Source organism: Plectropomus leopardus, chromosome 20 (assembly GCF_026936395.1).
Source record: "Plectropomus leopardus strain MGB_pleo_1.0 chromosome 20, ASM2693639v1, whole genome shotgun sequence".
Taxonomy (NCBI): domain Eukaryota; kingdom Metazoa; phylum Chordata; class Actinopteri; order Perciformes; family Serranidae; genus Plectropomus; species Plectropomus leopardus.
This window is the reverse complement of record NC_142195.1, coordinates 18194713-18222565: the sequence shown is the minus strand read 5'-3', so window position 1 is coordinate 18222565 and position 27853 is coordinate 18194713. Positions and strand designations below refer to the sequence as shown.

At 42.5% G+C, this 27853-nt stretch overlaps 1 protein-coding gene across 2 annotated transcripts in view; it reads left to right on the top strand.

Annotated features, from left to right (window-relative positions):
• Positions 1-1194: 1194 nt before the first annotated feature.
• bcr (BCR activator of RhoGEF and GTPase) overlaps positions 1195-27853 on the top strand; it is a 107877-nt gene continuing 81218 nt past the window's right edge. The window contains exon 1 of one of the 2 annotated variants that reach the window (XM_088070955.1): positions 1195-3321. In XM_088070955.1, the coding sequence (XP_087927081.1) occupies positions 2013-3321 (1309 nt within the window). In that variant the 5' untranslated portion in view covers positions 1195-2012. Of the gene's footprint in view, positions 3625-27853 lie in introns of both variants that reach the window. The other variant, XM_042509140.2, reaches the window with a different exon arrangement.

Below are 27853 nucleotides of genomic sequence, written 5' to 3'. Positions count from 1 at the left end.
CTGTGTCATTTTTCTTTCTTGTATGGCAAATGATTAGTTTTACATTTTTCGTTATAGGATTAAAAACACCCATAACACTTGGTTTACAGTTTAGCAGAGCTCTACACTGAGATATTTAAAGATGTTTTTTAATTCATTTTGTGCTTCTCAGAATTAATAGGAATATTACTGCAAAATTTTAAAAAAATAATTAAATCAGTTGTTTTCCTGAATTAAGTAATTATCTTGTCTATCTAGAAAAACAAGCAGATTTTTTTTCCCATTAAAACCTTTCTCATAATTCTGAAATAATATTGTTAATTCAGAGAAACGAGATTGGGTTTTTATTCCATGCCAATTTTCACTATATATATATATATATATATATAAAATTAGAATTTTATTTGATTTATTCAAAGTCTTCTATAAAATAATCTTTCTGGTTAAGAAAAAGACAGAGTTGAAAATAGTTTTTTTCTTGAAAATAGTTTTTTCATAATTCTAAGAAATTTCTGATAAAGGTAAAAACGAGCAGATTTTTTTGCCTGGGAAAATCGATTTCATAATAGCGTTAATTTACAAAAATATGGTTAATTTTTTTCCGTGAATGCATTCGACTTCCCTGTTAGAGAGCAGAAACTGTGATTAAAAACATAAAATAATCTCACTCATGTATGATATTACTCCACTGGGTGGCGGCGTTGAGTTAAAGACATTCACTCTTGCACTCTTGCAGGTTCTGTAACACCTGCTTAACAGGTACAGCCACTAGTCTTTAAAGGAACCCAAAAGGAGAAATACGCTGATATTATTATTAATAATAACTTTTTATAAAGGCTGTAGAGGAGTAGTGTAATGTCTTGGGTATTGACAGCGTGCTTGTTCCTAGGATATTTGGAAGAACTTGTTAAAATTTATAGGCTACCTGTAGTAATCTGTAGATTTATATAGTTGCCTGAATGTGTAATAAAGAAACAAACAACAATAATGCAGTAACATGGACAGAAAATAGCCATATGTGACAGGATTTTCCAGAATAATGAAGTCTAGGCTGCTCATGCAAAATATCCCCTTTAATCTTTAAATATAAAAATAAATTTGAACTGTTAAATTACAAATCTAAAGAAGAACTCTGGATTAATAATGAGTAGAGGTGGTGACTGCATCCCTGCTCTGTCTCTTTAACCAGCAGACTCACTGTCACTGTGGTCCCTCCCACTCCTGCAGCCCTCCAGTGCTGCTGGCCTGAGATGGGAGCGCACACAGCGGCGGCACCAGCACGGCCGAAGAAACGGGAGAAACCTACAAAAAAAGAAGGAAAAAACAACAATAGCACACCGGTACCGTGGAGAAAAATGGGATAACGATGCAGTTATTTTACTCACACCGGACCTCACCGCTTAACCGCGTGCTGTGAGAAACTCAGATGTTGTCGTCGCTTGTGTTTTGCGCTTTTTATCCTTTCTCCTTCAGCGCTGCTGGTACAAAGGCGCTCGGTGTGGAGCAGCAGCACCTGGGATTACTGTCATATGAATGGGAAAGAGTGAACGGACCTGCTTTCACGGACAATAGTAGACACAGAGAGTGAGTAAACCAAGGTGGATTAAAACTCGTCTTTTTTTTTCTTTCTCCCTGGATCCTCGTGTCACCGCGCGAAGACAGATGCTGTCATTGTGTCGAGGCTGAGATTTAAAAAAAATCTCCTGAAAGTGTCCTTTTCTGGAATAATGCATGAGGAAAACTGCAGATTTTTATTATTTTTTATGCCTCGCACATTCCCAGCGACTCCTCTGGCTGTGCAGCCGGTTTCTCTTGTTCAGAATGGGATGTATTGTTGCGCAGCGCACGACAAGTGTCAGCAATTAGACTGTGTGTTTCTGTGTGTTACCTAAAGGCCTGTTTTAAATACTGCTTTCTACCTGTAAGTGGCCATTGTTGTGGAAAAGGACTCTGTGGCGAAAAAAAGGACAAACGGTGCACCCTTGGTTTCTTCCACCCAGTGTGTGTGAACATAGAAATAAATTACGCACAACATGGTGGAGCCGGTGGGATTCATCGAGGCATGGAAAGCGCAGTTCCCGGAGTCTGAACCCCCAAAGATGGAGCTGCGGTCCGTTGGGGGCATTGAGCAGGAGCTGGAGAAGTGCAAAGCGTCCATCAGGCGCCTGGAGCAGGAGGTGAACAAGGAGCGCTTCCGCATGATCTACCTGCAGACCCTCCTGGCTAAAGAGAGAAAGAGCTATGACAAGCAGCGGTGGGGCTTCAGGAAGACACCGCTGAGTGAAGGCATGGACCCTGCAGCCACACAAGGTGCGGAGTGCCAGTCCCAGCAGCCGCACATGCAGGAGACTGGTGGAGTTGGAGTTTCAGGGTATGGTGGTGGTGGTAGTATGGACAGGAGTCGCTATCAGCCGCTTGGAGATGGAGCTGGAAGGTCCAAACCCAGGCCTCCACCAGCAAGGAAGTCGGCCTCCCATGGAGACGGCCTGGAGTCAGCCTTCGAGGTACCCCAGCAGGCTGAGTCGACATCCTGTGACAATCTTGATGGTCTCTCGCCATCCAAGCAAAGAGGCGGCATCTCTGTGTCCCCACGTAGACTCAATGTGCCACCCCCTGAAAAGGAACTGCCCTCTGACCCCAAGGATAAGCTCGGGATGGGACTTGGTGTTGCAGCTCTGAGGTCCAACTTTGAAAGGATCAAACGGGCCAACTCGCACTCTGCGGGGGATGTAGCGAAAGGCCAAGAGAAGCAGCTGCCGCCACCTCCGCCACCTTTCTACTCGAACATGGAGTTCCACCATGAGAGGGGTCTGATCAGGGTCAACGATCGTGAAGTCTCCGACAAGATCAGCTCCCTGGGCAGCCAGGCCATGCAGATGGAGCGAAAGAGATCTCTTCACTCACTCCCAGGTAACCTTGCAACGGTGGCAGGGGAGCTCCGCGCCAGGCCAGTGTACAGAGGACGATCCACAGAGAGCACCTGTGGCTACGATGCCGAATATGAAGATGGAGAACCCAACCAGCGACACTCAGGGAGGGCAAATGGTGGCAAACCTCCACCACCACCTTGGCAGCCCTCCGAGTTCCAGGCGTACTCAAGTGTCTATGTCGGTGGGGTTATGATGGGCGAAGGTGGTGGTGGAGATGGCAGAAGTGGCGGTGGAAGTGGAAGTAGTGGAGTCACAATGAGAGACGTTGGAGGAGGCGATGACCACCTCCTGACCTGGCCTCGTCGCTCCTACTCCCCGGGAAGCTTTGAGGATGTCGGTGGAGGTGGTGGCTACACACCGGACTGCAGCTCCAACGAGAACCTGACGTCCAGCGAGGAAGACTTCTCCTCAGGTCAGTCCAGCCATGTCTCACCCAGCCCCACCACGGCCTTCCGCCGACCTTTTAGAGAGAAGAGCCGCTCACCATCCCAAAACTCCCAGAACTCCCAGCACTCGTTTGACAGCAGCAGCCCCCCGACGCCGCAGTCCCAGAAGCGTCACCACCACCGGCAGCAGGGAGGCCATGTGGTCATGTCCGAGGCCACTATTGTGAGCGTTCGCAAGACCGGTCAAATCTGGCCACCTGCTGCTCATCATGACCTCGTGCCCCATGGTAGAACATCCCATGATAACAGTTACCATGGAGACCACTTAGGTGAGTGGAAGCTGCTGTCTCTGATTTTTGTGGTAGTGGGGAGCATATGCAGAAGTACTGTGGCTGGCTGTGTGTGTGGGAGGTAAAATGAATGAAAGAGTGAATGAGTGTAATTTTAGTCATGTGTTGGCATCTGTTCTTTTGCATTTTTAGCCTCTTCTTCACATCTTTCCTCTTAAAAAACCACAATGCAGCCAAACGTTGATGTGATTGATAGCATGTGCGTGCTTGTGTGTGTGCACGCCAAGTGTTCTTCGGACGGCCCCGCGTGGGAGAGAGATGAAAGATCCACCTCTGCTTATTCCTGGAATGTCAGGCGGGTGGGTGAACAATAAATGCGGTCAGTCTGGGTTGAAACTGCAGGTCTAGCCTTTCTCAGACGACTCCTGCGGCTCGGAGTATGGAATTCCAATCACAGGTGTCTGTCTACCTGTGTGTCTGCCTGTCTGTCTCTCTTTCAGCCTTAACAGAGTAGGAGACTGTTCCCTAAACCTCAAGCTGAAACTCTTCACCAGCTTTTAGCACAAAAGAAATCCACTGCACATAAAATGCAATAACTACTAATTGCAGCCTTTGAGCCAAAGTACCTGATACGGTGCCAGGTGGCCCTTAAACCATTTTCTAATTCACATTTTAGAGTATACGTAAGGTACCAGAGTGCAAAAAACAGCATCAAAATAGAGCGTTTATCAAAAAATGAGTCAGTGGAGGATCGCCTGCACCCCCATTAGAGGTCCTAGTCTGAAATGTCCTAAAATCTTACAAATGTCATAAAATCCAAGAAACTCAGCAAAAATCCTAGAAACACCCAAAAATCCTAGAAACATCCAAAAATCCTAGAAGTGTTAAAAAATCATAGAAATGGCCTTAAATCTTAGAAATGTCCTAAAATCCTAGAAGTGTCCTAAAATCCTACGAATGTCCTGAAATCCTAGAAGTGTTGTAAAATCCTACAAATGTCCTAAAAGCCTAGAAACATCCTAAAATCCAAGAAATGTCCTAATGTCCTAGCAATGTCCTAACATCCTCGAGCTATGCATGGTGCTGCTGTGATTGGCCCCGGGCCTCCTGTCATTTTACAAAAGTGGCACCCAAACAATGCAGGTTGAGCTTTCCTGCTGTAGCAGATAGCCCAACAGCAGCTGTTGCTCAAAGAAGCACATCAGGAGGGCTTAGTTTGCTGTAATTCCTCAGTAAAGTTTCCACTGCAGAGGTACCAGCTCACAAGAAGTGAAACCAAACATTGCTTGGGTAGTTCAAATATTTGACATCATTTTTAGTCACTGAGTGTTGTTTACTGAGGTGCTGTAAGCTTGCAGTTGTGCACGTTGCGTCTGTTGTCTCTCTTGTTTTCTGCTGTTGAATGAGTAGTGTCGTAATGCCCACTGTACTGTAACAGATTTGGGAATGATGCCCTGCTGGACCAGACTGGCAGCAGGGTGCAGGCATCGCACACCCGCTCCAGTGCCAGGGTTGAACTGGGAAGAGGGGAAGAAGCAGTCAGATAGTAAATGAAAGAGAAACAGAGAGAGAAAAAAACGATAAGATGGGGGCAATTAGAAAACTTGAAGAGAATAATGAGAATAATGAGAATGAACGTGATTTTTATAGCACCTTTTATACAATGAATGATGACTGTATGAGGAAAGTCAGAGCTAATTAAAGGCTGACGTTATAAGTTTTTTTCTTAAAAAAACCCCCAAAACTTCTGGGTGCAATTGACAAAAGCTGCATCCCCAATTTTCTTTTGGCTGTTGCTGTCAGTTTATTATATACTAAAGACAACATTTTTTTTAAATATTATATTTCATCTTTGCCTCCTAAACCCTACACTCTGGACCTTTATATGATGTAAAGCCTTCATATTATTAATCTTCTGCTGTTGTTATATGTGCTTCAGGACCAAAGATGTTACTGTCATCATTCTAGGTAGCATTACTCTGAAACCCAATGCTGCTCATCGCCTAAATATCCTGAACAGAGAACGGGTTTCTGAGCATCTATAATTCATCCATTTGAACTGAACCACTGACACAGTGGCCCTGGTGGAATCAACTAAAATGTTTTTCCAGACAGGATGCGACCATCAAACTACAGCATCGCATCCAAAACCACCTCAGACATATTTGCAGCGAAAGTGAAAGACATCTTCCCTTTTTAACTCCTCCCTTATGACAAGTAACATGCAAACACCAGCAACAATTAAGCTAACATTCATAACTCTAATGGCAATTAAGATTGTGCACAGTTAGCAGATAGCAGCAAATGGCTAGCTAATTCCCCAGCTGCTATGTTTAGGATTATCGCTGCGTTGTCTGCTCTCTTTGTTTTAACATCTTTTCCACAACAGTGAGCCCTGTGGGGAGTTAGGCGAGCCGGAAGAGCAGGGACAGAGATGGGGGTGTGTGTTACAGACAGCAGTGCATTTAGTGGGATAATCTGGAATTTGACCATAAGAAGTAAAAATGTTGGTTAGACACCCTGCAGGGCGGTTTTGTTTTCTAGTTGGGGTTTAAGCTGAGGTCAGACAGGCATGATGCTGACAGAGAAGGTGGTGATAATGATGAATATTGCATCATTTTGGGGCCCTGGCAGCGTGTAGTTTCTGTTAATCAGAGCAGAGAGGTGATAGTAAGAGAAGTGTGTTTTTGGTGTGCGGCTGATGATAATAATGAGGAGTGGGACGGTGTTTTGAGAGAGACTGAGGGAGGCAGAGTGCAAGGCAGAGCTGTCGTTTCTCGCTTCATTGGTCAGGGATGCGGGGGCTGCAGAGAGGCACAGATGGGAAGAACTCTCCCGTTGCGTAACAGAAATGCACATGGCTCACACACAAAGACACACACATGCTTTGATGTTTACTCTTAAAACTTGAGGCTGCTTTGCCTTCAGCAATAGGTGTGCATGCATGTGTTGTTCCAGCTTGAGATAGCGTTCAGGTGGAGGAAGGATGTTCCCTGCCAGTGGTTGACCTGAGTCTGAAGACGCCAATAGCCTTTTTTACGCAAAGATCACACAATAGTGTCGCCACTCCCTTATTCATGCCTCCTTCACGTGTTTACACAGAATCGAATGACAGCAGTATAGCTCCAGTGTGTGATTTTAGAGAGCATGCCGGCATTGTGGAACCAAAAGAGGTGTGACGGGCATGATGTTTAAGACAACAACGTTGGCCTCTCATCTGACGTATGCGTTGGCAGCATTTTCTAAACAATAACAATGACATAACATGGTGGCTGCTCTCGTCCCCTGCTCAGAGGGTAAGGAGCTCCTGAATCTCATTGTTTTCCCAATTTGCGGACATTTACGGCCGCTGTTCTTCTCTGAAAATATTTTCAACTCGAAGCGCTTGGAGTGGCCACACAAAAAAGGCAGAGCACTCTGAAAAAAGACGCTGTGCGCAGCGCAGTTAGACACCGGCTCCTCATAGGACACAACTGAAAAAAGCTGCCAGTGATGAGAAAAAAAAGGCGATGTGGACACAGGCCCTTTATGGGGAGACAAGTCTGTACCTGTTATGTATTGAACGGCCAGGCGGCATAATAGCATGATATTCCCATCATGAACAGGTCGTGTAAAGAGGCTAATGTCTCTCTCTGGTCCAGAATCAGCAAGAGCTGTTCTGATCTATAGTGGCTGGTTCTCTTCTCTGCATGCCAACAACAGTAATAATTGCCTCATGGTGTGTTTTGTTTATTTAATGTTGCGAGAAGGTTTCACGATGAAAAGTTGACATGCTGAGCAGAGGCGAGCAGGTCTTTGTGACAAATGAGTGAAAGATTAAAATAGAGATATCTCCCTCGAGTGTCATTCAGCGGGAAAGCAGAGACGCTTGGCAAGGTAAAGCCAGGCTCATGAAAAAAATAGCAAAACATGTTTGGAGGCACAATCTTCAGCTGCCAACGTCTCATTTTTGAACTTAACTGAACAAACATGAACGCTGCAATGTTTCGTCAAGCATTCATGCCTAGTTAGATGAGTGACAAGTCTCTTTCATGTTGCCATGACGCAATTTTTTAAAAATGATCTCTTCCTGCCTCTGTGAGAAAATTCTCATTAAACGAAGAACAGGAATTTGCAATCCAAATATTTCCCCCACACAGGACTGCAGTTAAAGGTGGGCGAAATATCACAGTTATTGACATGAGATCCAAACCCCACACGAATTACCTGCGGAAAGTTCCTGTGAGGTCAGCTCATTGAAGAAAGGGAGCTTTCACTACCTTCTGTAATGAAATGGGTGGAAACCAAAAATGGCATGTTTCTCCGTTACGCTGTTTCCATTGATTCATTTGAAGGGAAATCTGCCCGTAAGCCAGGGAATACCTGTGGGTTTGTGTCTCTGTAGACGGGGATGCCAAAGAAGGACCAACCTGAGAAAGCTTCAATGGGTGTATTGTCCACAACCTCCCTCAGCTGGGTCCGGTCAGCGGCTGTATTTTTCAGCAGGCACAACCTCCTGCTCTTTTTCTCTAACCTCTTTGGTCTCAGGGTTATTTATCACTTCATTTTACAACCCCCGAAACTATCTGGATGGAGAACTACCATAGGAGTTTATGGAAAAAAGTTGTAATTTGGGTGAATTGACCCTTTGAATAGCACAGTAAGAGAGAAGCTACTGTGGGAAGCATTTTTATGGACATTTAAATCTATAATAAATGTGAAATTGTAGAGCAAAAGGAGGAGGAAAAGAGTTATCTTACTAAAACAGGACCTGGTTAGAGTGAAGATAACTTGTAATACAGCTGACACATCTCACTTGACGCTTGATAAAATGCAGTTTAATGGAAAAACAAAAGAAAAAGTTAAGCTAATAACATTTTGATGATATCATAATGACATAACAGATTAAGGTCTAGTCCACATTGTCAAGGGTATTTTTGTAGTATGTTTTTAAAGCAAAGACCAGTGTTTTAGGTCAGCAAACAGAAACCTTTTTTAAGACTCAGTCCATGGTGAAGATCTTCATTAACTTGTTGTTGACGTGTGCACAGGGAAAAGTGAGTCTTGGCTTGTAACGTCAGAGCGTGTGCCGTTATCTCCTTTTGTGAGGCGTCACAGATGAGGTGCAATTCGAGCAACGGCGGATGTTATCATGTTACTGCTTGTTCTAACTTTGGTAACAGGACTTTTCAAAAAGTGTATCGGATTAGAGTTGCTGACTACACCTTTAAACTTATGCTGTAAAACATAAACTCATGCTTACTTCTTAGGACGTCAGAGTTGAGCATTTTTCTCAGCTGCAAGCTGATGATCAGTGGACATGATCTGAGGCTGTGCATGTGTCTTTCTCTCTGAGCCTTTGCATGTGCATATGTGCAGCTGCAGCATGTGATTCAGCGTGTATTTCCATGCATGTGCAGACGGGGGGTGGGGGCATAGAAGATGAAAAGGAACGATGGGAAGAGACGGCTCACGAGACACTGAGAGGGATTTTGTCAGTGGTACCTCCGGCCAAACCCACATGCTTTACAGTAGTCCGGCGCAGCACAGTGACCCCCTTTTCACACTGTGGCGGGGGAGGAGGGAGAGACTGTAACTCTTTAGGCTCGTTCAGTGCGTGCTTGTTGAGCGAGCTTGGCAGTGAAAGCCTGCAGTTACCTCAGCCGGCCCGGCACACAGGAGCTGCGGGCTCGCAGTCGGGCCCTGAGTGGTGGAAAGGAGAGGAGAGAAGCATGGGAGGATGAGAGGAAGAGGTGGAGGTGGAGGAAAGGGGGGGATCTGCCTTTCTTGCCAGCTGGGTGCTCAGCTCAGCCTTTCATTGGGGTGGTGCAACCTGCTCGGACCAATTATACCGCCACAAAACAGCCCCTTTGTTCCCCTTTGCTGGGATCAGTTATGAAGGAACAAAACTTTCTCTCTGAGAGAAAAAAGCAAAAAGCCCTTGAACTCATGCAAGATTTGTGTGAAGTATTTTTTGCGTCATGCTCCCAGCAACCAGTGGTTGATGAAGTAGTTGAAAGCCTTACTTGAGTAAAAGTACAGATATCTTAGCAGAAAAACTAGTAGACGTCAAAGTCACCTATTAGAATATTACTTGAGTAAAGTATCTGATATTTACTGTACTTAGGTATCAAGGGTAATTTTATTATAATAAATGCACTGTAGAAAAACAAGGCCTATTTTACAACTTAAAAGGTTTGAAAAACCAAATCCATTTTTTCCTTCCCTCCCATTCCTTCATTTGTCCAACCGTCTCCTCCTCCCTTCCTCAGTTCCCTCTCTATTTTGTTGTAAGTACCTAAAATGCTGCTGGGAAATGTAGTGATGTAGGAAATATAGTAAAGTAAAAGTGAAAGTTGACAGAAAAAAAACTCAAGTACTGATACTTAAATACTCTAAAAAAGTATTATTACTTAGTTACATTACACCACTGCTGCAACAGGACTTTTCAATGTAATGATAAAAAAACATAAAATACAACTTCAAGTGATCAAATAGAAACATATAATTCAAACAGTATTCTGTGTACACAGCAGTCACGTGTGGTTGTGTTGAATCCCGTAGAAGTCCAGCCTGGCACTGAGGCCGCCGTGGCATTACTCAGCTGGCAGTGGGCAGGAGGGTGGAGCCGCTCCAGCAGCAACCCAGCGAGAGTCAAACTGCCTGGCTTGGTTTGTGTGTCTGGAGCCACCAGGTCCAAACGCAGTCCTCTATTCATGTATGTTTGACATGAGTGGAAACATTTTTTTAGGATGTGTTTGTGTGTCCACTCTCCATTAATTTGAGGACTGGGGAGGTTTTTCGGGCATTCAAACTAACCTTTGGATGATGCAGCAGATGATCATAACTGGACCCTGCAGACAGACAGGCAAATACAAACACACATAAACACAAACTCTCTGAAGAGTAATGACTCTTCTCTGCTTCTGTTTATTTCTTCTCCTTTTTTTGTGTGTGCTTGTATACTTCCTGTGCCAAGCATCCCGCCACAATCGTTCCTCTGGTGACTGACAGTTCTTTTAAAAAAAAAACAAAAAACTTGGAAAATCCCTTCCATAAATTCTGGTGACTCTTTTCTCCCCATGTGAAGCTGCTTGCTCTTTTGAACACCGGCCATCTTGGCTCTCTGTAGCACGGCTCGCGTCGTCGCAGTCACTGAGCTTGTCATCCGGATTGGCCACAGTGCAGGGGAGCTATGCTAGTTAGTGCTAACCACTCACCGCAGGCCTTGTAGTGTGAGTGCTTGCTGGTGTGTGTGTGTGTGTGTGTGTGTTCAGGTTTTCTATGTGTATCCTATTTGAGCTGCACGGACCGTTAATCACAGCAGCTCTCTAAGGGACCGGGTTAAGGTTGGGGGGAGTGGGATGGAAAGAAAGGCCTAGTTTATGGTCTCTGGTTAAGACCACAAGGCAACGTGGCGTCCATGAAGATTAATATCATCATGACCCGAAAGGCCCTCACAGAGAATTTGTCGGGATTACCAGTGCTTGAGTGTAGACATTTAAGGAGCATTTCACCTATTTTACATGTCAGAGTCAATTTGCTAGTCACAGGGAAACTATGAAAACAGTTGTGGTTCTGGAGAAACTCTGACGAGACTGACAAACTTACTGATGTCACTTGTTTTTTGTTACAAGCTGTGGCTGTGGGTTTAAAGACATGGACATGGACCCTTTTAAACACCAAAGTCACACAATGTAAACAAAGTAAATAGTTCAGCGAAGTAAAGTTTTCACTGTTTTTCTCAATGACGTCTGGCTTAAAAGAGAGTAATAATACGGATTAGGAATCCTGTAGGCATTCACTGTCTGACACTAACCCTTTGAAACTGAGGCACATTGGCTTGATTTCTTTTAAAAGCTTGCAAAGAAGGCAATGAGCAAGTTCACAAGAAATGACCAAGAAAAAAAAACCCAGAAAGTTTACTGATAATAGGAAACAAAAAAGGTAACTCAAAGATGCTATAAAGGGGAAAAATATTAAAAATATATGTTTATTTGTTTTTTTTTTCTAAATTTTTAAATATATAATTATAATAGGATAATTATATAAGACTCACTTCAGTTTTCTGGCCATTTCTCACTATTTTTTGATAATATCTAGGAATCTTCCACTCATTTTCAGCTCGTTTTCTTGTCACCATTTTCTATCTATGTGTGTGTGTGTGTGTGTGTGTGTGTGTGTGTTTGTTTTAGAGAGGGAAGGAGAAAAAGGGGCAGACTGTGTGAGAGGTAATCAAAACTTGAACCAACCTAGTTTTGCAGAAATTTACTGAAGTCTTTTTGGGACATCTGTTTCTACATTATTGTGAATCGTACCTCTGATAGCAAGCAAAATTCTACCTTCCCGCATTAAGGTCGTGGCTTTTACAGTGTGAGCACAATAATCTAAAGCTTTGGCTTTACATTGCAGACAATTTCCATATACAGTGGGAGTTTAAATAAAACTACAACATTTTTTTTAAATGGGCTCAAATTGCAGTGTATGCCCAGTTTATCTGTGCTTCTCTTTTCTTAATCTGTCTCTTGTGAGTCCTCCAACTTTGTGGAAGTGCAGTTCTAAATAGCTGGAGTGCTCTTTTAACACCACAATAAAAATATAAAACACTATAAAACATAAAATATAGTACATATTGCTGATGTACGACTGCAAACTTTAACAAAGCACGTCTGTTGACAGATGTCCATCTGAGCCCTGGAGTTGGGTGAAAAATAACAATACTGCAGGAATGCGCAAAAAAGGCACCTGAAGATGCAAGCGTATACAAAATGTGCGAGGAGTACATATTGCAAACTTGACACACGTGTACAACTGAAAACCTAATGAATCTCTCCTCTGGATTAAAGGGCAACAGAAACCTGTCTAGTCATGTAAACATGTAAGCCTTAATCTCCACTCTTTAGTCTGGGAATTAGAAACTGGCCAACAATCAGATTAACCATTTCTCCTCATACAACACAGCTCACACCGCGCTGCACTCATTACACCACTAATGCATCATGTCCTATTTACTACAGATGGGATTATCATCACTCACACACCACGGCTGGCGTGTATGAATAACACTTATACAGAAATTATAGATTCCTAATATAAAAATGTTGCACAGTGGTGATGCTTCTACACTGAATTATGAAAATGTGTGATTTGACTGCAGCAATACAGTGTGTGGATATTCCTGGCTTTAAGAAAATGAAAATGTATCAAACAGAGCTTTTCTTTAATGTAATGAGGCACTCTCTCCTATTTTCCACCTCATTTCTTGCCTAAATCTCTTCTCTTCCGCTTTATCATATCCTCTTCTCTCCATCTCATCCTACCTTTTTTCCATTTCCTCTTCATTCTCTCCATCAGCACTCAATTCAAACAGCTGCTTCCAGTTTCCTTTTGCTCAGAGCCAATTAGAGGTGCATCACCTTTCCGTCTGTGATTCTGTGGGTTTTCCACTAAGCAAAAGGGGGGGGGGGGGCAGCGAGAGATCAAAGTCACGACCCCCCCTGCAGGAGCAAGCAGGCTCTCTCTCTAATTGTCCAATAGGGGTTTAACTGACGAATGCCTATAAAACAACACAATCAATGCCAAATGTCAGCAGCCGGCCTGCTTGTTACAGAGCAGTACAGACTGCCGAGTCTATTCTCCTGCGCTGCACGGCTGATTCTCTTAGAGGCTTTTTGTTTTCTCTCTTTTCCTCCAGCTATTTCTTGAAGTATTTCTTCTGTCTGTCTGTCCAGCTACACTGGCACACATATGTTCAGTCTGTGTAGCTGAAGTGTTTGTGGACAGACAGTTAAAAGCTCATGATTCTTCAGAAACAAGTTCAGCTGACTTTAATGGAGTTAACCTCGGCTCACCGTCAGCAGTGAGGGTTGTGGATCTCTGAGGTTTAAGCTGTAGGATGTTGCGTTCCCCGTCCTTCGCCTCTTTAACGTCCTTGAAATCATTGATATTGAGAGCATCGTGGATGCAGATAAGAAGATACGCCATGCACCTGCTTGTAGAGATGCATGGTTATGAGGCACAGTGTGGAGCAGGGCTGTACCGAATGTCGTTTTTTCTTATACATTTTTACATCTAAAAGGTTTTTGAATGAAGCTTTAAATGTCTGTTGTCATATTTTATGACATCATTACCCTAAAAGAAAAAACATCTCAGAACAAAATCCTAAATTTCAATTAAGTGATTCATCTTTAATGGATAAACGTAACTTATGGTGCTAAACCACAAATGAATACAGGCATGTGCCTCCCTTTGCGTGTGGCAAGTGGGAAAGCAAACTGTTTTTTGAATGTTGCTTTTGAAAGGCTTAATGCCAACAACTGTGTATTGAATCAGCATATTTTGTTAGATCATAAAATGTGAAATTTGGAAATGATTACATCTATGCTATTTTAATAGATTTTGACTTTCGGACTTTACAACGCTCTGGAGTTATTGGAAATGTTTGATCACGCGAGTTTGAAACAATCCTGCACAGCCACCGCTGGAATCTGACTCTACAAATATACAATACTAATAATGTTAGTGTAGCCTGGCCTTTATCTGCAATTGTACAGAAATATTAAGTTTAAACAGAGTGAATAGACATGCAAAAAAGAAAAGAAGGAAAGCTGCATAGCATTTGAATGATGATCTAGAAATCAAATGTCAGTGTTATGAATGAAACTTCAAAGCTTGGAACTATTTTGTACAGCTGTAATGTAGAAAAAAGTCCAATTTACCATATGATTATTATTTAAGTCACATAATGTCCAGCCGTTTTCGTGGATGTAAATTATTTGTACAGCTTTTGAGTGTATCTTGGTTTCTAGAAGAAAAACAGAGAAGTTGGGTGGGTAGTTCCTACATTCAACTCTGGCTGGGCACAAATGCAGGACAAAAACCAGACAAAGCCCTCGATAGTCAAAACATCATTTCATTAAAATACTTGGGAGCTTGTGATATCAAATGCGGGTCTCCATCTTTTTTACCTTTGCTAGAAGAGAAGCACAGGAGTCATCAAAGCACTCCTGAAGGGGCATAAAAAAAAAAAGAAGTTGTCTCCATAGCGGAGCTGAAAGGCCGGAGAGGAGGGAGGAAGTGCTTCAGACCTTATTAGCTTTTTGTCGCTGCATTTGATGAAGAGCTACAAGATGAGACACCTTGTCCTCTTCCCCTCTGCCAGACGGGACCCATGCACGCACATACTCTCTCTCAGACTCTGTCTGTGTCTCTTACTCAGCAACACAAGCATGGATGCAGACACATTTCAGCCCAGAAGGAAATGTTGGCACCGTACATTTATGCAAACCTGGGATAGGTTACATTTGTACATTTCATACGAATCATATAAACTCATAATCATAAAAAGGTAGCAAGACAGCTACCTAGCTGCACAACACTGTTTGACACCACAAAAACAACACCGGTTGTATTTTAGCATGTCGTTGCTGCATTTCCAGCAGTGATTGTGCCACCAAAATAGGATCTTTTCCTGACCAACCAAGTGTTTCTTGTGCCTAAACATAAGCACACATTAGCCCCAGCATTGTTTACATGTAAATTGTAAAGCTTAAATAATGTACAACATGTCAACGTTTACTCTGGTGATTTGGTTTTATAATATTTTCCTCTGCAGACATGTAATTTAGACCAAGGTTTATGTTATGTGGCATTTAATCAAATCTGGATCCACTATGTAGTCTGCTTTTTAAACCTGAATCCATTCAAATCCCATATTGCTTTGCTTTCAACATTTGTAAGCAACTGAGTAACCAATAGTAACCAAAACTCAAAGATTGATACTTGTTGTCTGAATAGGCAGAGATAAAAAAATGTGTTGCCAGCTAAAAAGAATACAAAAACAAGAAGAGACAAAAGATTTAATGAAACATTTGTTATCTTGAAATGTATTAAGTTCAGGTATTTATTTTTACTCTACCTGGAACTCAGATTTAAGGGAACCAGCCCCAGCTTTGACACACACAACGAAACAAAGAAGTTGTTACAGCCAGTCAGTCTGTCCTCCACCTTAACTATTACACCCTGGGCCTTCTGCCTCCTCTGGTCTGTCAACTCTCTCTCTCTCTCTCTCTTTCTCTCTCTCTCGCTTTCTTTCTCTCTCGTTCTTTTTCTGTAACTCTGTGTGTCTCTCTCTGCCCTCCAGCTCTTTGTTTTTGGACTGTGTTAGCACTGGGCAGCTGGATGGGTTTGCTCAATAAATGGCACTTGTTTCAGGCTGCTGGACTATTAGACGCACTGGTGTGTGTGTGTGTGTGTGTGTGTGTGTGTGTGTGTGTGTGTGTGTGTGTGTGTGTGTGTGTGTGTGTGTGTGTGTGTGTGTGTGTGTGTGTGTGTGTGAGTGTGTGTGTGTGTGTGAGTGTGTGTGTGTGTGTGTGTGTGTGTGTGTGTGTGTGTGTGTGTTTAAGCATTTTAGTTTTAGGGGTGCAAGCCTGCTGTGTGAGTGAGTGAATGAGTTAGGAAGAGACAGTGTGCAGAATGAGGTAGCTGTGCTATAAAAATAACACATTATCAAATAAATGAGTGAAGTGTCTGGCAGTCGATCAGCGTTGCAGCTGGCTACTTGTGTCTGCTGAGTGTTTGTCGACTGGAGCCAGTGGGAATGACGAGAGTTGGGAAGAAGAACCACACTTTAAAAAATGATTTGATCTCATTTTTTTTGCAGTTGATCCATTAGTTTAGGAGGGGACAGTGAATCTTTTTTCACTCCTCAGCTGACGAGTAATCACATTTCTACACTTGTTGTTGGGTTGAAAGTGTGCAGGATGTACACAAGATGTATAGGATTGCACATAGAAGCACATATGTGATTTAAAAAAGACATTTTTGTAAGACTCAGAAAGTGAACATGCATTCAACTGGTTTAAGGGCCCTGACACACGAAGCCGACAGTCGGCTGTCGGTCAGCATCGGGCTGTCTGTGAGCATTTGTCGCTCTAATTTTGTGTTGTGTTCTGCACCGTTGGTACACGTTGGCCCTTGTTGGCTGTTGTCGACATTTTTTTGGCTTTTTCAGCATGTTGAATCGGCGTCTGACCTGGTGGAGCCCATTGGTGAATGAAATCGCTCAGCTCAGCGCACGATAAGAGAAATGGAAATGAGGAAAGTAAACAAAGGACTCTAATGTGAATACAGTTTACTGCCGCCTGCTAGCTTTGAGAGAACTTTCCTCTCATGCAGGTGCAAAACGTACATGCTAGCTGGCTGCTGGCTGTAGTCTTTGTAATGTGTTCAAGCACAGCTTTTTCACAGAGACAGGTGACGTGAGGCGACACAACAGTCGGCCTTCTTCTCAGATGTCAGTTTGGTGTGTCTGGGCCTGAAGCCATGAAACACTGCAGCTAAATGACTGCTAATGTCTTTTAGTGTTTGTTTTTTTTTAACGTTATAGTGTCATTATAGAAACAAGAAAAGGGTGATGGAAAAAAGATGAATAAATGTATAAATTATGTTACAACACAACTCACTACAAAGACTTACAAAATCGTGAAAAATGACTTCAGTGGGCGATTTAAGTGAATGTGACTCCACATGAAGGCACAACAGATGTGTATAGATTTAGGATAGATGCTGTAGATGCTGTTTGGAGGACGGCTGCACAGACTGGGGAAAGACACATGAGTGGAAGAAAACTGACTGCGCTGTGGTCTGATTGATTTTTAGGAAGAGAAGAATCTGTTATGTCTGAACAGACATTTGTTAAATCTCAAAAAAACATTGTGGAAAAAAAAGCAACATTTTACCAGATGTGAGAACAAGTTTCATTCCCATCATGCTTCCTCCAGCTCCTTTTATTGTGTTGTTTGTTGAGCTGCTGGTTGCAGAGGGACTGGATAACTGGAGGCTCCTGGGGAAGATCAGATTTCATGTCATGATCTGCCTCCCCTCCCTTCGCTCCATCTCCTCCCTGAATGCCCTTCGGTAACATCCCTCCTTCTGTGATATCTCTTTTATGTCACTTAATATCCCTTTCTCTATCCCCCTGACCATTTCTGTCCCTCTCTGCCTGCCTATTTCACTCAGTGCTGTTCTGCCTGCAGCACACTATACAACATAAAGGCTGATTTTAAGCCCAATTTGGCCTTGACAACTGATTTTCAAGTTCATTGGGAGGCTGCACTTGTCTGCAGAAATATAGGACGCATCAGCAGCCAGCGTTATCGGTATCATTTTAATTTGTTGCCTCTGAGCTCACAGACAATCATGATTATATTGAGTGTCTTCTATTATAACACCTGAGATTTGGATCTGAATCTGAATGTGATCCCGAGCAGGCAGGAACTTGAATGGAAATCACTCGTCTGCAAAAATCCCTCGTTAAACGTGGGTCTTTTCACAGCCAGTCAGACTTTTAAAAGCCGTCTCTCCGCTGCTCTATTGTCTCCTTCTGTCTTGCAGTTTTAGTCCATTGTTAGCCCTCGTTTTTGTCCGACAGGCATCAGAATCCAAGCGAGCAGCTCCCTCGGCCTGATTCTCCTCCTACGTATCTACCCAGGGGCAAAATGGATATGAGAGCTCTCTGGGTTTTCCTGCTCAACCTGTGCACCCCCAGTGGAGCGCTTAAAACGCATATTTTTCAAGATAATTTACATAACTCTCAAGTGATGCAGAGGCTCAACACGGCTTAACAACTACTTTGGATACTTCTCTAAAAGTTATGCAACGTGTAAGTCTTCGACAGAAACCTTGTGCAAATAACAGCAAGATAAGGCCATGCTGAAGGCGTGTAATGTTTGCTCTGGGTTGATACTTTGACTCAGATGGCTGCAAGCCAAATGGGCAATTTGACTCAAACTACAGTTCTTATGTTATTAGCACATCAAAAATGACACTAGGAACTTTACTGGGAACTTTGTTCACTTGACTTGATTTCTCTGCATTAAAATGACAAATTCGAGTGCCAGAGCTGCTTGTGAATGTAGGAAGAAGCGAATATGAAGTGATTCCTCATGTGCTGCTTTGTTGTGGGATTTTGAGCTTCCTCTACAGTGTCCACATGTTGTCCACATGGTCAAAACAGTCTCATTTGACTACGCTTTTTTCTTCTGTCTCTCATTCCTTGTCTGCTCTTTGCTCTTCTCTCCCTTTGTTTTCCTTTTTCCTCTCCGAGTGCTCCAGTTTTGATATCTTCCTGTGTCATTGTCACTGCGGCTCCCTCTCATTTGGCCCACTTTGCAGACCTATAAATGGCAGAGCGTGCTCAGGGCGAAGTGTTTGGCTCGGAGTGACAACTCAAGAAGTATTTTCCCTGTCACATCTGTGAGAGCATACAGTAGCGCGCCTTGTTGAATTTGTGCTGTGCGTCTTCTTCTGTCCAAAGCCCAAGGACAGTTTTAGACATTGAACTTCAGACTGTAGCCTCTGTAAGGAGGCATCTGTCTTTTTTGAAGCCTTATCCCATCTGCATTTTCAGCTTCAGACCATAAAAATTAGGAAAATATAAATGGAAAAAATGCATCACTGGATGATGAATCTATTTTGGTGGAGTCCCCAAATGAATTTCACATAAGGAGTGTTTTAAACACATATATATCCATTAACCTAAAGCCACACTTACAGGATCGAGATCAACAAGATGCCAAACAAGTCAGTGATGTGTCTGTATGGGATGCTATTCTGTCACAGTTCATACCTTCATAGTATATTATATTAAAAGGTTATAAAATGGGATGTTTACCCTGCAAACAAGGGATCCTGTTTTTCCAGTGCTGTCGTAACAACTTGACATTTACAAGTGAAGATCAAGGCAGACTGTAGCAGCTGAGCTTTGGCTCTAAACACTGCAGAAGACAGGCTTAAAATAAAAGTCCTGCTGCAGCTACATGAGTCACATAATAACTAATAATACCTGCAACCACGGAAATATTGTGCAACAAGATGACTCTCCCACCACTGAGTGCTTTGTTTGACCTCGACCCTTATCATTGAATAGCCTGCCGAGGTTTGATGTTGGATTTCGCCTGTTTGCTCTGACTTTGACTTAAATCTGCAAATACACTCATAGCTTACAACTCAGCACCCCTAAACAGTCCCTTACAAGCAGATGAACCGTACACACAGCAGTGTAAACAACACCACAGTAGGCTTGGCTATATGCTCAGTGATGTGGCTCCATCTGTCAGAGCAAATTTAGGTTAGTCAACCATCATGTGAAACAGAGTGCAAATATCTAATCACTGCAAGCTAGAAAATGGAGCTTTTTGTACAATGTGTACACTTTTCATTGTGTCTTGAAATTTTGATTGTGTTTCAGGGTTTATTTTCTTACTTGATTTAAGTGATGGAGATGTTTGTGTTTGGATAATTAAGAAAATGATAAAGGTTTTTCTGGATGAAAGTTGTTTCTGAATCAAGTCTAATAACTCATCTAAGACAAAAGTGTATAAATGTCTGATTGGACATCCACAGAAGCAACACGGTCCCTGTTTGAATGTCCTCAAAGGGATATAAAACAGCCGCAGTGCTGTGACAACTGATTGACATGGTCTTGTTCCCGCCCTCCCCTCCTCTGCAGTGCACTGGACGGTGGCCAGAGGACAAGGTGTCTCGAGGAATCCCTGTGTCACCAGAGACGCTTTGGCACAAACACACACAAAGATAACCTCACACCCAGTACTATTTACTCTAGACACACACTCCCTCCTGCTTTAGGCCGTGTCATGGGATCTTGACTGAAACGGAAAGAAGGCGCTGTCCCTTAGGTGCATTCTCTGGCAGGGGCGGATTATGAAACAATGGGCCCCTTGGCACAGAAATGTAAAAGGCCCCACCACCTCTCCTACATAGGACAGGAAACACAGGCTTAGACTTTAGGGAGATTTTGTGTCTCCTCATAGTCATGTTGTGTCTTTTTTGGTTGCTTAGCCCCCTTATTGTATTTGTATTGTGTGTTTCTGTGTTTGTTTTGAGGCAATTTTGTGTTTTTTGGTTGCTGTATGTCTCTTTCTTGTCATTTTGTGTCTCTTTTTGTTTGTTTGGCCCCTTATATCTGTCGTTTTGTGTCTTTTTGAGGTCACGTGTATTTTTTGGCTGTTTTCTAATTTTCTAATTATGTCTCTTGGTCATAATTTTGCCCCTTTTTAGTTGTTTTGCCCCTAACTACTTTGTGTCTAATTGTAGTCATTTTGCCTCTTCTTGGTTGTTTTTTGCTTTTTTTGTAGCTGTTTTGTGTCTCTTCTTGGTAATTTTGTGTCTTCTTTGGTCGATGGACATTTTTGTCTCTTTTTAGTTGTTTTATGTGTTGTTTTATTGTGTGTCTCTCTCTAGTCAATTTGTGTATTTTTTTAAGGTAATTTTGTGTCATTTTTGCTTGTTTTGTGTCTCCCATTGTAGTCATGTTGTGTCTCTCTAAGTTGTTTTGCCTCTCTTTGTAGTTGTCTTTTGTCTCTTTGTGATTATGTTGTGTCTCTGAGGTAATTTTGTGTGTTTTAAGGTAATTTTCTGACTTGTTTTGGTTGTTTTGTACATCTTTGAAATTATTTTGTGTCTTTTTTGGGTCCTTTTGTAGTCGTTTTGTGTCTCTTCCTGATCGGGAAGTGTTAATTTGAGTAATACTGTGCAGGTGAAGGGCAGAGAGGCCCCTTACACATTTTGGCCCCGGTGCTCTTTTGGCCCATTCAGTAATCCATCAGTGTTCCCTGGTAGCCCAAACACACTAGTCCCTCAGTGCAAATACTGTTTCTTTTAAAGCTTCTTTTCACGTGTGCACTGTGTTACAGGCCACAGAGGGATGCCACTCCCTGCTGCTGTTAATGTGTGGGCACTGATGTGTTTTTCCATTCATTGTGTGTGTGTGTGTGTGTGTGTGTGTGTGTGTGTGTGTGTGTGTGTGTCAGTCTGCCTGGAGTGTGACCTTGTATTGAAAACAGAAAGCAATCTATATGAGGACCAGTGGTGCCCGCAGTCTGCTCTCTGGAAAGTGGAATAATTTTATTACTCTTGTACCGCGCCAAGAGATATTCATAACTCTATTGATTACTTAAGTGAATCCATGGTGAGGGCGCCCATCAGAAGACCTCTATAAATCATTCAGCAGAAGATGGCTTGAACCCTTGTCTGTGTGAGACGACTTTACTCCGAGTCTGTGAGTGTTGGGCAGCCCTGTGGCCCTGTAGTGACTGAAACTGCCCTTCACTTAGACAAGCTGTCACCCCTCTGAAGTCTTCAAGCTGCAGCTTACTGCAACTGGTTTTGTTAGTCTGAAATGGAAGAAGGATCTACAAATTCCCTCCTGCGCTTGCAGCAATAGCGCAATAAGATTATTTGTGCTGTCTGGGTGTTTAACAGAAGCACATAAAAACAAATCATCCAGCTACCTGCCATCTTTTCTCTGAAGAAAGAAGGCTTCCAGAAAACCTAACAGATGGCCCGACTGTGTGAGGAGACGTAGTGCCCCACACAGTGGAAACTTCCAGTGTTTTACACCAACGCAATTAGCTGTAATGAATTGAATTAGCCTGCCAAGGTAGAGATGGCTTCAGTGAGAAACACAACGCAGAGAGAATCGGTTTCTCCTCTGGCAGACACTTTGTGGCATCTCGCCTCAAGGCCTCTGTTCCTTCACGTGGAGGAACAGATGTGTTAGTTTTATGGAAGTGTGTTTGGATGAAAGCTCAAGTGAGATTTTGGATTGGAACATTTATGAGTGTGTGTTGGTGTGTTGGTGTGTGTGTGTGTGTGTGTGTGTGTGCTACCGTCCAAAAGCTGCATGCAGCTGTGCGTTATACACTGTTGAATCCACAGAGGTGTCTCCCTGTCTCTTGTGACCAAAAATTAAATAATTTGTCACTTAGAGCTTCACTGTTACCAAGGTTACATACTGTCTATAAAGGTCAGGACACACTGTGGTCTCAAACTGTCAACTCTTGTCTTTCCAAGAGGCCCAAATTAGTGAATTAGTCGCAGTAAAACAGCAGTTAGAGCAGCATTACAAAAGGGATTTATTTTTATATATATGTAAATATGTTGAATTAATTGTCTTATATTTGAGTCTTGTGTTTGGCATATATTAAGAAATATCTAAATCATAGACACAGGAACAAATGATTAGAACTTTTGAATGGTATTTTTTATTTGACTCTTTGTTTAAAGGTATATCACACAGGAATTTAGGATTGTACCTGACTCAGAATTATCTAATTATTTAATAATTATTCTAATTATTATTAGAATCGGATTTGGCTGTCCAATCCAAATATTTGACAAACTTGACGTTTTATTTTCGATACAAAGTTTTAAAGGTTGAACCAGCTCAGTGGGACTTTCAGTGTGACAGCGGCATTCACGTCATATAGTAAACAAGTTTACGGCGCTAATGACAGATCGCAAATGTGCAACAACATTTTTTTCCGACACTAGATATCAACTAAAGCCAGGGACTGCTGTGTATGAACTTGCTGTGAGCTGTAATCTCATTACTTCTTCACCTGTTTGTATACAACTGTGACTAACTGACTTTGTATGTCTAAACACCCTTTTAGTCTGCACCAATAGTCGATTGCTTTTTCACATTATAAAGCTTTGAATGCAAACACAGTGAGTTTGTGTTATTACCAGCATGGCAGGATAACAACAAGGCTAAAGAAGAAAGCTGAGTAGCTAAAGTAACCTAAAGATTGTTGAAGTTGTGGCTACCAATCAATGATTATAACCACTCCAGGATCAGATTGTTCTCACACAAAAAGCTGAGCAAACTAGGTGTGAGTGTGTTGTAGGGGAGGCCGGTCAGCAACTGGAACAACAGCTCTCTGGTATGTGCACGTCGGGTAAAGGAAAGGTTCTTGTTAGCTTTGATTATCGTGTGTTGCCCTCCAGTCGTTGCTGTTTGGTCCGTTGTCAGTCGACCTGTCAGTCAGTCTGATAATAGGCCAGTCAGAGAATAACAACGCATTAGTTGTCACTTAAGGCAAGAGCCAGAGACTTAAAGCGACAGAGATTAAGAATGACAAAATGCATGTGTGCATCTGCAGCTTTCAATGACATTCAGGACACACGTGCACACACACACACACACACACACCGACTGAGACACACAAGCTGGAAACAATTGTGATGCATGCAAAGAGGAAGTGCCAAACAGCCTTGGTTCTGTCTGGGCTAAAGATTGAAACTAAAGTGGCATTTTTCCAGAAATACTGCAGGAGAATTACATCCCGTCGCTGTCAGCTGGAGTGTTGATCATAGTTACTAAATCTCTGCCGCCTGTGAGTGTGTCTGTGTGTGTTAAAGACTGCGAGATGATTTGTGTTGGGGGGGGGGGGGTCTTCACAGGGCGTCTGAGAAATCCACTGCGATATAAAAAGCTTAGGGTATATATTAGAATAATTGCAGTGTAGTTTATGTTTTATGTCATGTTAATGACTATTTGGCTGAAATACAAAGGACAATTTAAAATACAGAGGCTTGTAATCAACAATAAAATAGGGGCATTTTTGTCCTGCTCTCTCTGCCTCCTGCCTAGATGCTCCTCTGTGTTTATTCTGTGTATTTCTCTCTGTCACTGTACTTTTAAATTCACGTCTCAGTTGAGGCTCTTATGTAAGTGAATTAGCGTGCAATGTAGCGTTTCATTTTTCATGTGCTGTGTTGGTGATCAGAGACTAGCTGGCTTATGTCATTTCTCTCCAGCTGAGGAGAGAGATTTAAACATAAAGTTAAATGCAGCTGATCCTGCAATGAATCTGGAAACTTTCAGTACTTCTGTTTTGCTCTTTACACTCCCTTGGTTCTTTTAAACTTCTTCCTTTCGTTACCTGGGCATGAAGTCCCATAACTGAAAATGCTTGCGTGTTTCTAATACTCTGAGAACTATTACTTTGCTACTCTATTTGGTAAAGGTGTACAGCTTTGTGCAAAGAGTAATGTTATCATCCTACGTCTAATGTACAGTCGAGAATTCAGATTAAGATTTGAGCTAAAAAAAAACTGCACAAAGTCTAAAGGACAAGACACTAATAGTTCTCCGAACGTCAATATTGAAACATCAATCCACCCAACTAACAGCCAGTAAAGGCTATTTGAGAGCATCACAAATCAAATTGAATGTAATAGTGGCTAAATCCAGGTTAAAGGCTGTTCTCCTATTCAGGTGGATAGATTGGTATTGACGGTGGGCCATTTTCTGTTACCGTTTTAGTCTCAAGGCCAGACCTCCTGAGGAAAAGAAGCTATCTGCCAGTAAAAAGCCATTATCTCCTTTTCCTCTGCAAAACACAAGAAGTGCCATCTCACTCCTTCAACTTATTTTTAACTCACTTTAAAGTGGAGGCAGGGCAGGATTTGAGGGGCGATGATGAGCAAAAATTGTTAAATGTAACCCTGGTTAAAGATTTTTCAAATATAGGGAAAACAAACACTCTCTAACTTGGGAAAGAAAATGCACTGTATTTGCTGGTGGAATTAATCTTAATGAACTGATATGGCTAAGTTTTTACACATATAGCAGCAGTATTATTTGCAGTTGTGTCTCTCTGGTCACCTGGCAAATGGAGTGCCCCAAGGATGACATTTTTTGTAGGCCAGTACAGAAGTTAGAGTTGACCCGGTCCCCTCTTTTGTAAGTCTTTGGGAAACTTTGTTTAATTTACAGATGCAATTAAAGGTTAATGTTTCAAAGTGCAAAGCAGGATTGGTGCAGCGAGCATAAAACATGACATCATTCAGAGGACTTAATGACTTTCTCGGAGGTAATAGCTTCTGTCTGGCCAGTGTTCACTTTGTTCATTAATGTGGATATTTTTTAAAAAGGGTGTTTATTTGCGGTCGAGGCTGGACGACGGCAGAAACGCTTCTGCTAATCCTTTTAAGTCATATGTCAGCGATGCTATATTTTGACACTGATGTCACAGTCACTCATCTTGGCTGTTCGATGCTGATTCATAGATCTCAGGCAGAACATCTGACTGTGGGGACAGCGAAGTGTGACATCACATATGAGTGTGTTTAGGCTGTTTGTGTGTGTGTGTGTATATGTCGTCATCCATGGTCGCTTGAATGAGAATAAGTCTATTTTCAATCCGGTAGGGTCATTTTAAAGGCGTGGAACATCGACTGACAGAGGAAAAGAGGGCAAAAACAGATTTTTAAATAAACTCATCGGATGAGTAACGAAGAAAGGGGCCATAAAAGGCTTGCAGTCATAAGAGCGACGGCCGCAAGAACAAGTGCTGTGAAGTATTTTCAGACTGCGACACAACGTAAGCAGAGTTAATTTTGCTCTGGAGGCAAAGCCTGTTGGAGCATATTGAAGACATGTGCAGTTTGGTGACTCAAACGAAACAAGCCTGGGTCCCATATGGTTGTTAGAGAAACAGTCTGGATAATGCAGGTACTAATTCTGATGTCAGTCACATATGTTGGAGTGCAATGGTAGACCATTTCATATTCCTCGTCATAGTTAAATTCTGTCTTGTCCCTTTTAAAATGCTTCTGCGCTGACTTTCCTGTTAAAGGAGCAGTGTGTAGGAGTTAGTGGTATCTGGTGGTGAGGATTGCAGATTGCAAACAGCTGAAACTTCTCCCGTGTGCCAAGCGTGAACTCCCTGTTAGGCTTCCTTCAGTGTTTACTTTTTCAGTATCGCTTTTTTTTTTTTTACAAATTTTTTGCTATTTTCTGGGTCATTTCTTTACAAGCTGCTCATTGTCTTATTCCAATGTTTTTAAAAGAAATCAAGCAACGTTGCTCAGGTTTCTAAGAGAAAAGAAAGAGCCTGGAAGAAAAAAAGGGAAGAAAATTTGATATGTTATCACATTCTTATGTCCAAATCATTGGAGAATACGCAGCCTAAATTGGTAAACAGAGATAATACCTCTCCATCCTAAATGGACTCATAAGAGCAGGTGATAATGACTCGCCTCAGACCAAAACAAGGTTATCAAAGACTCAACTAAGTTGCACCTTTTACAGGCTTCAGAGGAGGTGTGTGTGATAAAAGAGAATGTGTGGATCGCAGAAAGCTTGTCAGCTCCCCCTGATATCGCTGTGAGACCTGTGTGCTGTGTTATTGATGGCTTCAATTAGAGTCTGAATCACACCATGCCTTACCTGTTTATTATTTCTCGACACCATGTTTTTCTCATGGGTAATTCAGCTCTCGGGTTGCTTGCAGGGTGCACGGATAAATGCGATAAATGTTGCTGAGGAGGCACGAAACCAACCAGCCTGTAATCGGTGAACAGCTGTGTGTAGGGACTGTCTTTACAGTTTTTACAGCCATTTTATAGATGAAACAACTAACTGATTTAATCAAAATACATCACATAATGATGAAAAGAATCATGAGTTCTAGCTGTAAATCATTTGCGACTGATGTTGCAGCGTTCAGTGAGACATGAAAAGCAAAAGCTGACGGAGATCCAGAGAGAGGTGAAGATGAACTGAAGCACATGCTGCTTTCCCACACCCCTCCCTGTCTGTGCTCACACACATCTACCTCTCCTCTCTCTCTCTCTCTCACACACACACACACACACACACACACACACACACACACACACGTCTCACACAGCTATGGGTGACTTGCCGATCATTTTGGTGTGCACTTGGAGTATCACTGCTCTACTAGCTTTGAAAAAGTGGGTCACTTGAGGGTCTTGTCCCATTTTATTTGGGGGGGGGGCTATTATTTGTTCTCACTCGAGTGTGATGAGGCCCTGATGCCCTTTGTCTCACTTCTCAATGGATGATGGTTTCCCTCCCTCTCCTCTCCACCTCGCTGCCTCGCTCTGTGTCCGTCCTTGACCACTGGTTGACTCAGTATTGCCTCAGGCTCACTGCCAAGAGCTCACGACTCGGTGCGAAAAGGTTACTTACGTTGGCCAGGGCAGCTGAAGAGGGTGTGTGAGATCACTCAAATGTTTTTCCGAGTGCACTGACAACCTTGTGTCAATTAGTGTATCCCTTCCGACTTAGACGTGTTTATTCTGTAATTTTAGTGACAAGCAGTGTTTGTTAGAAAGGTGGAGGACTCAATAATTGTACTTAAGTACATTCTTGAGACTCTTGTACTTGATTATTTCCATTTTGTGCAGCAGTTTACTTCTCGTCCATGACATTTATCTTACAGCTATATTTAACTACCAATATTTAACAGCTGGCCAAGTGGTTTCTGTTAGCTACTGCTGACAATTAAATACATCTGTAGTACTAAGTACTACTACTACTTTTACAGGAGCCATTCAGCCATTTTGTCAATAGCGTGTATGTCATATTTATTTAGCTAATAATACTAATAAAGCTGCACTTTACCTACGTAAAATCTTGAATGCAGGACGTTTGCTTGCAGCGGAGCCGTCT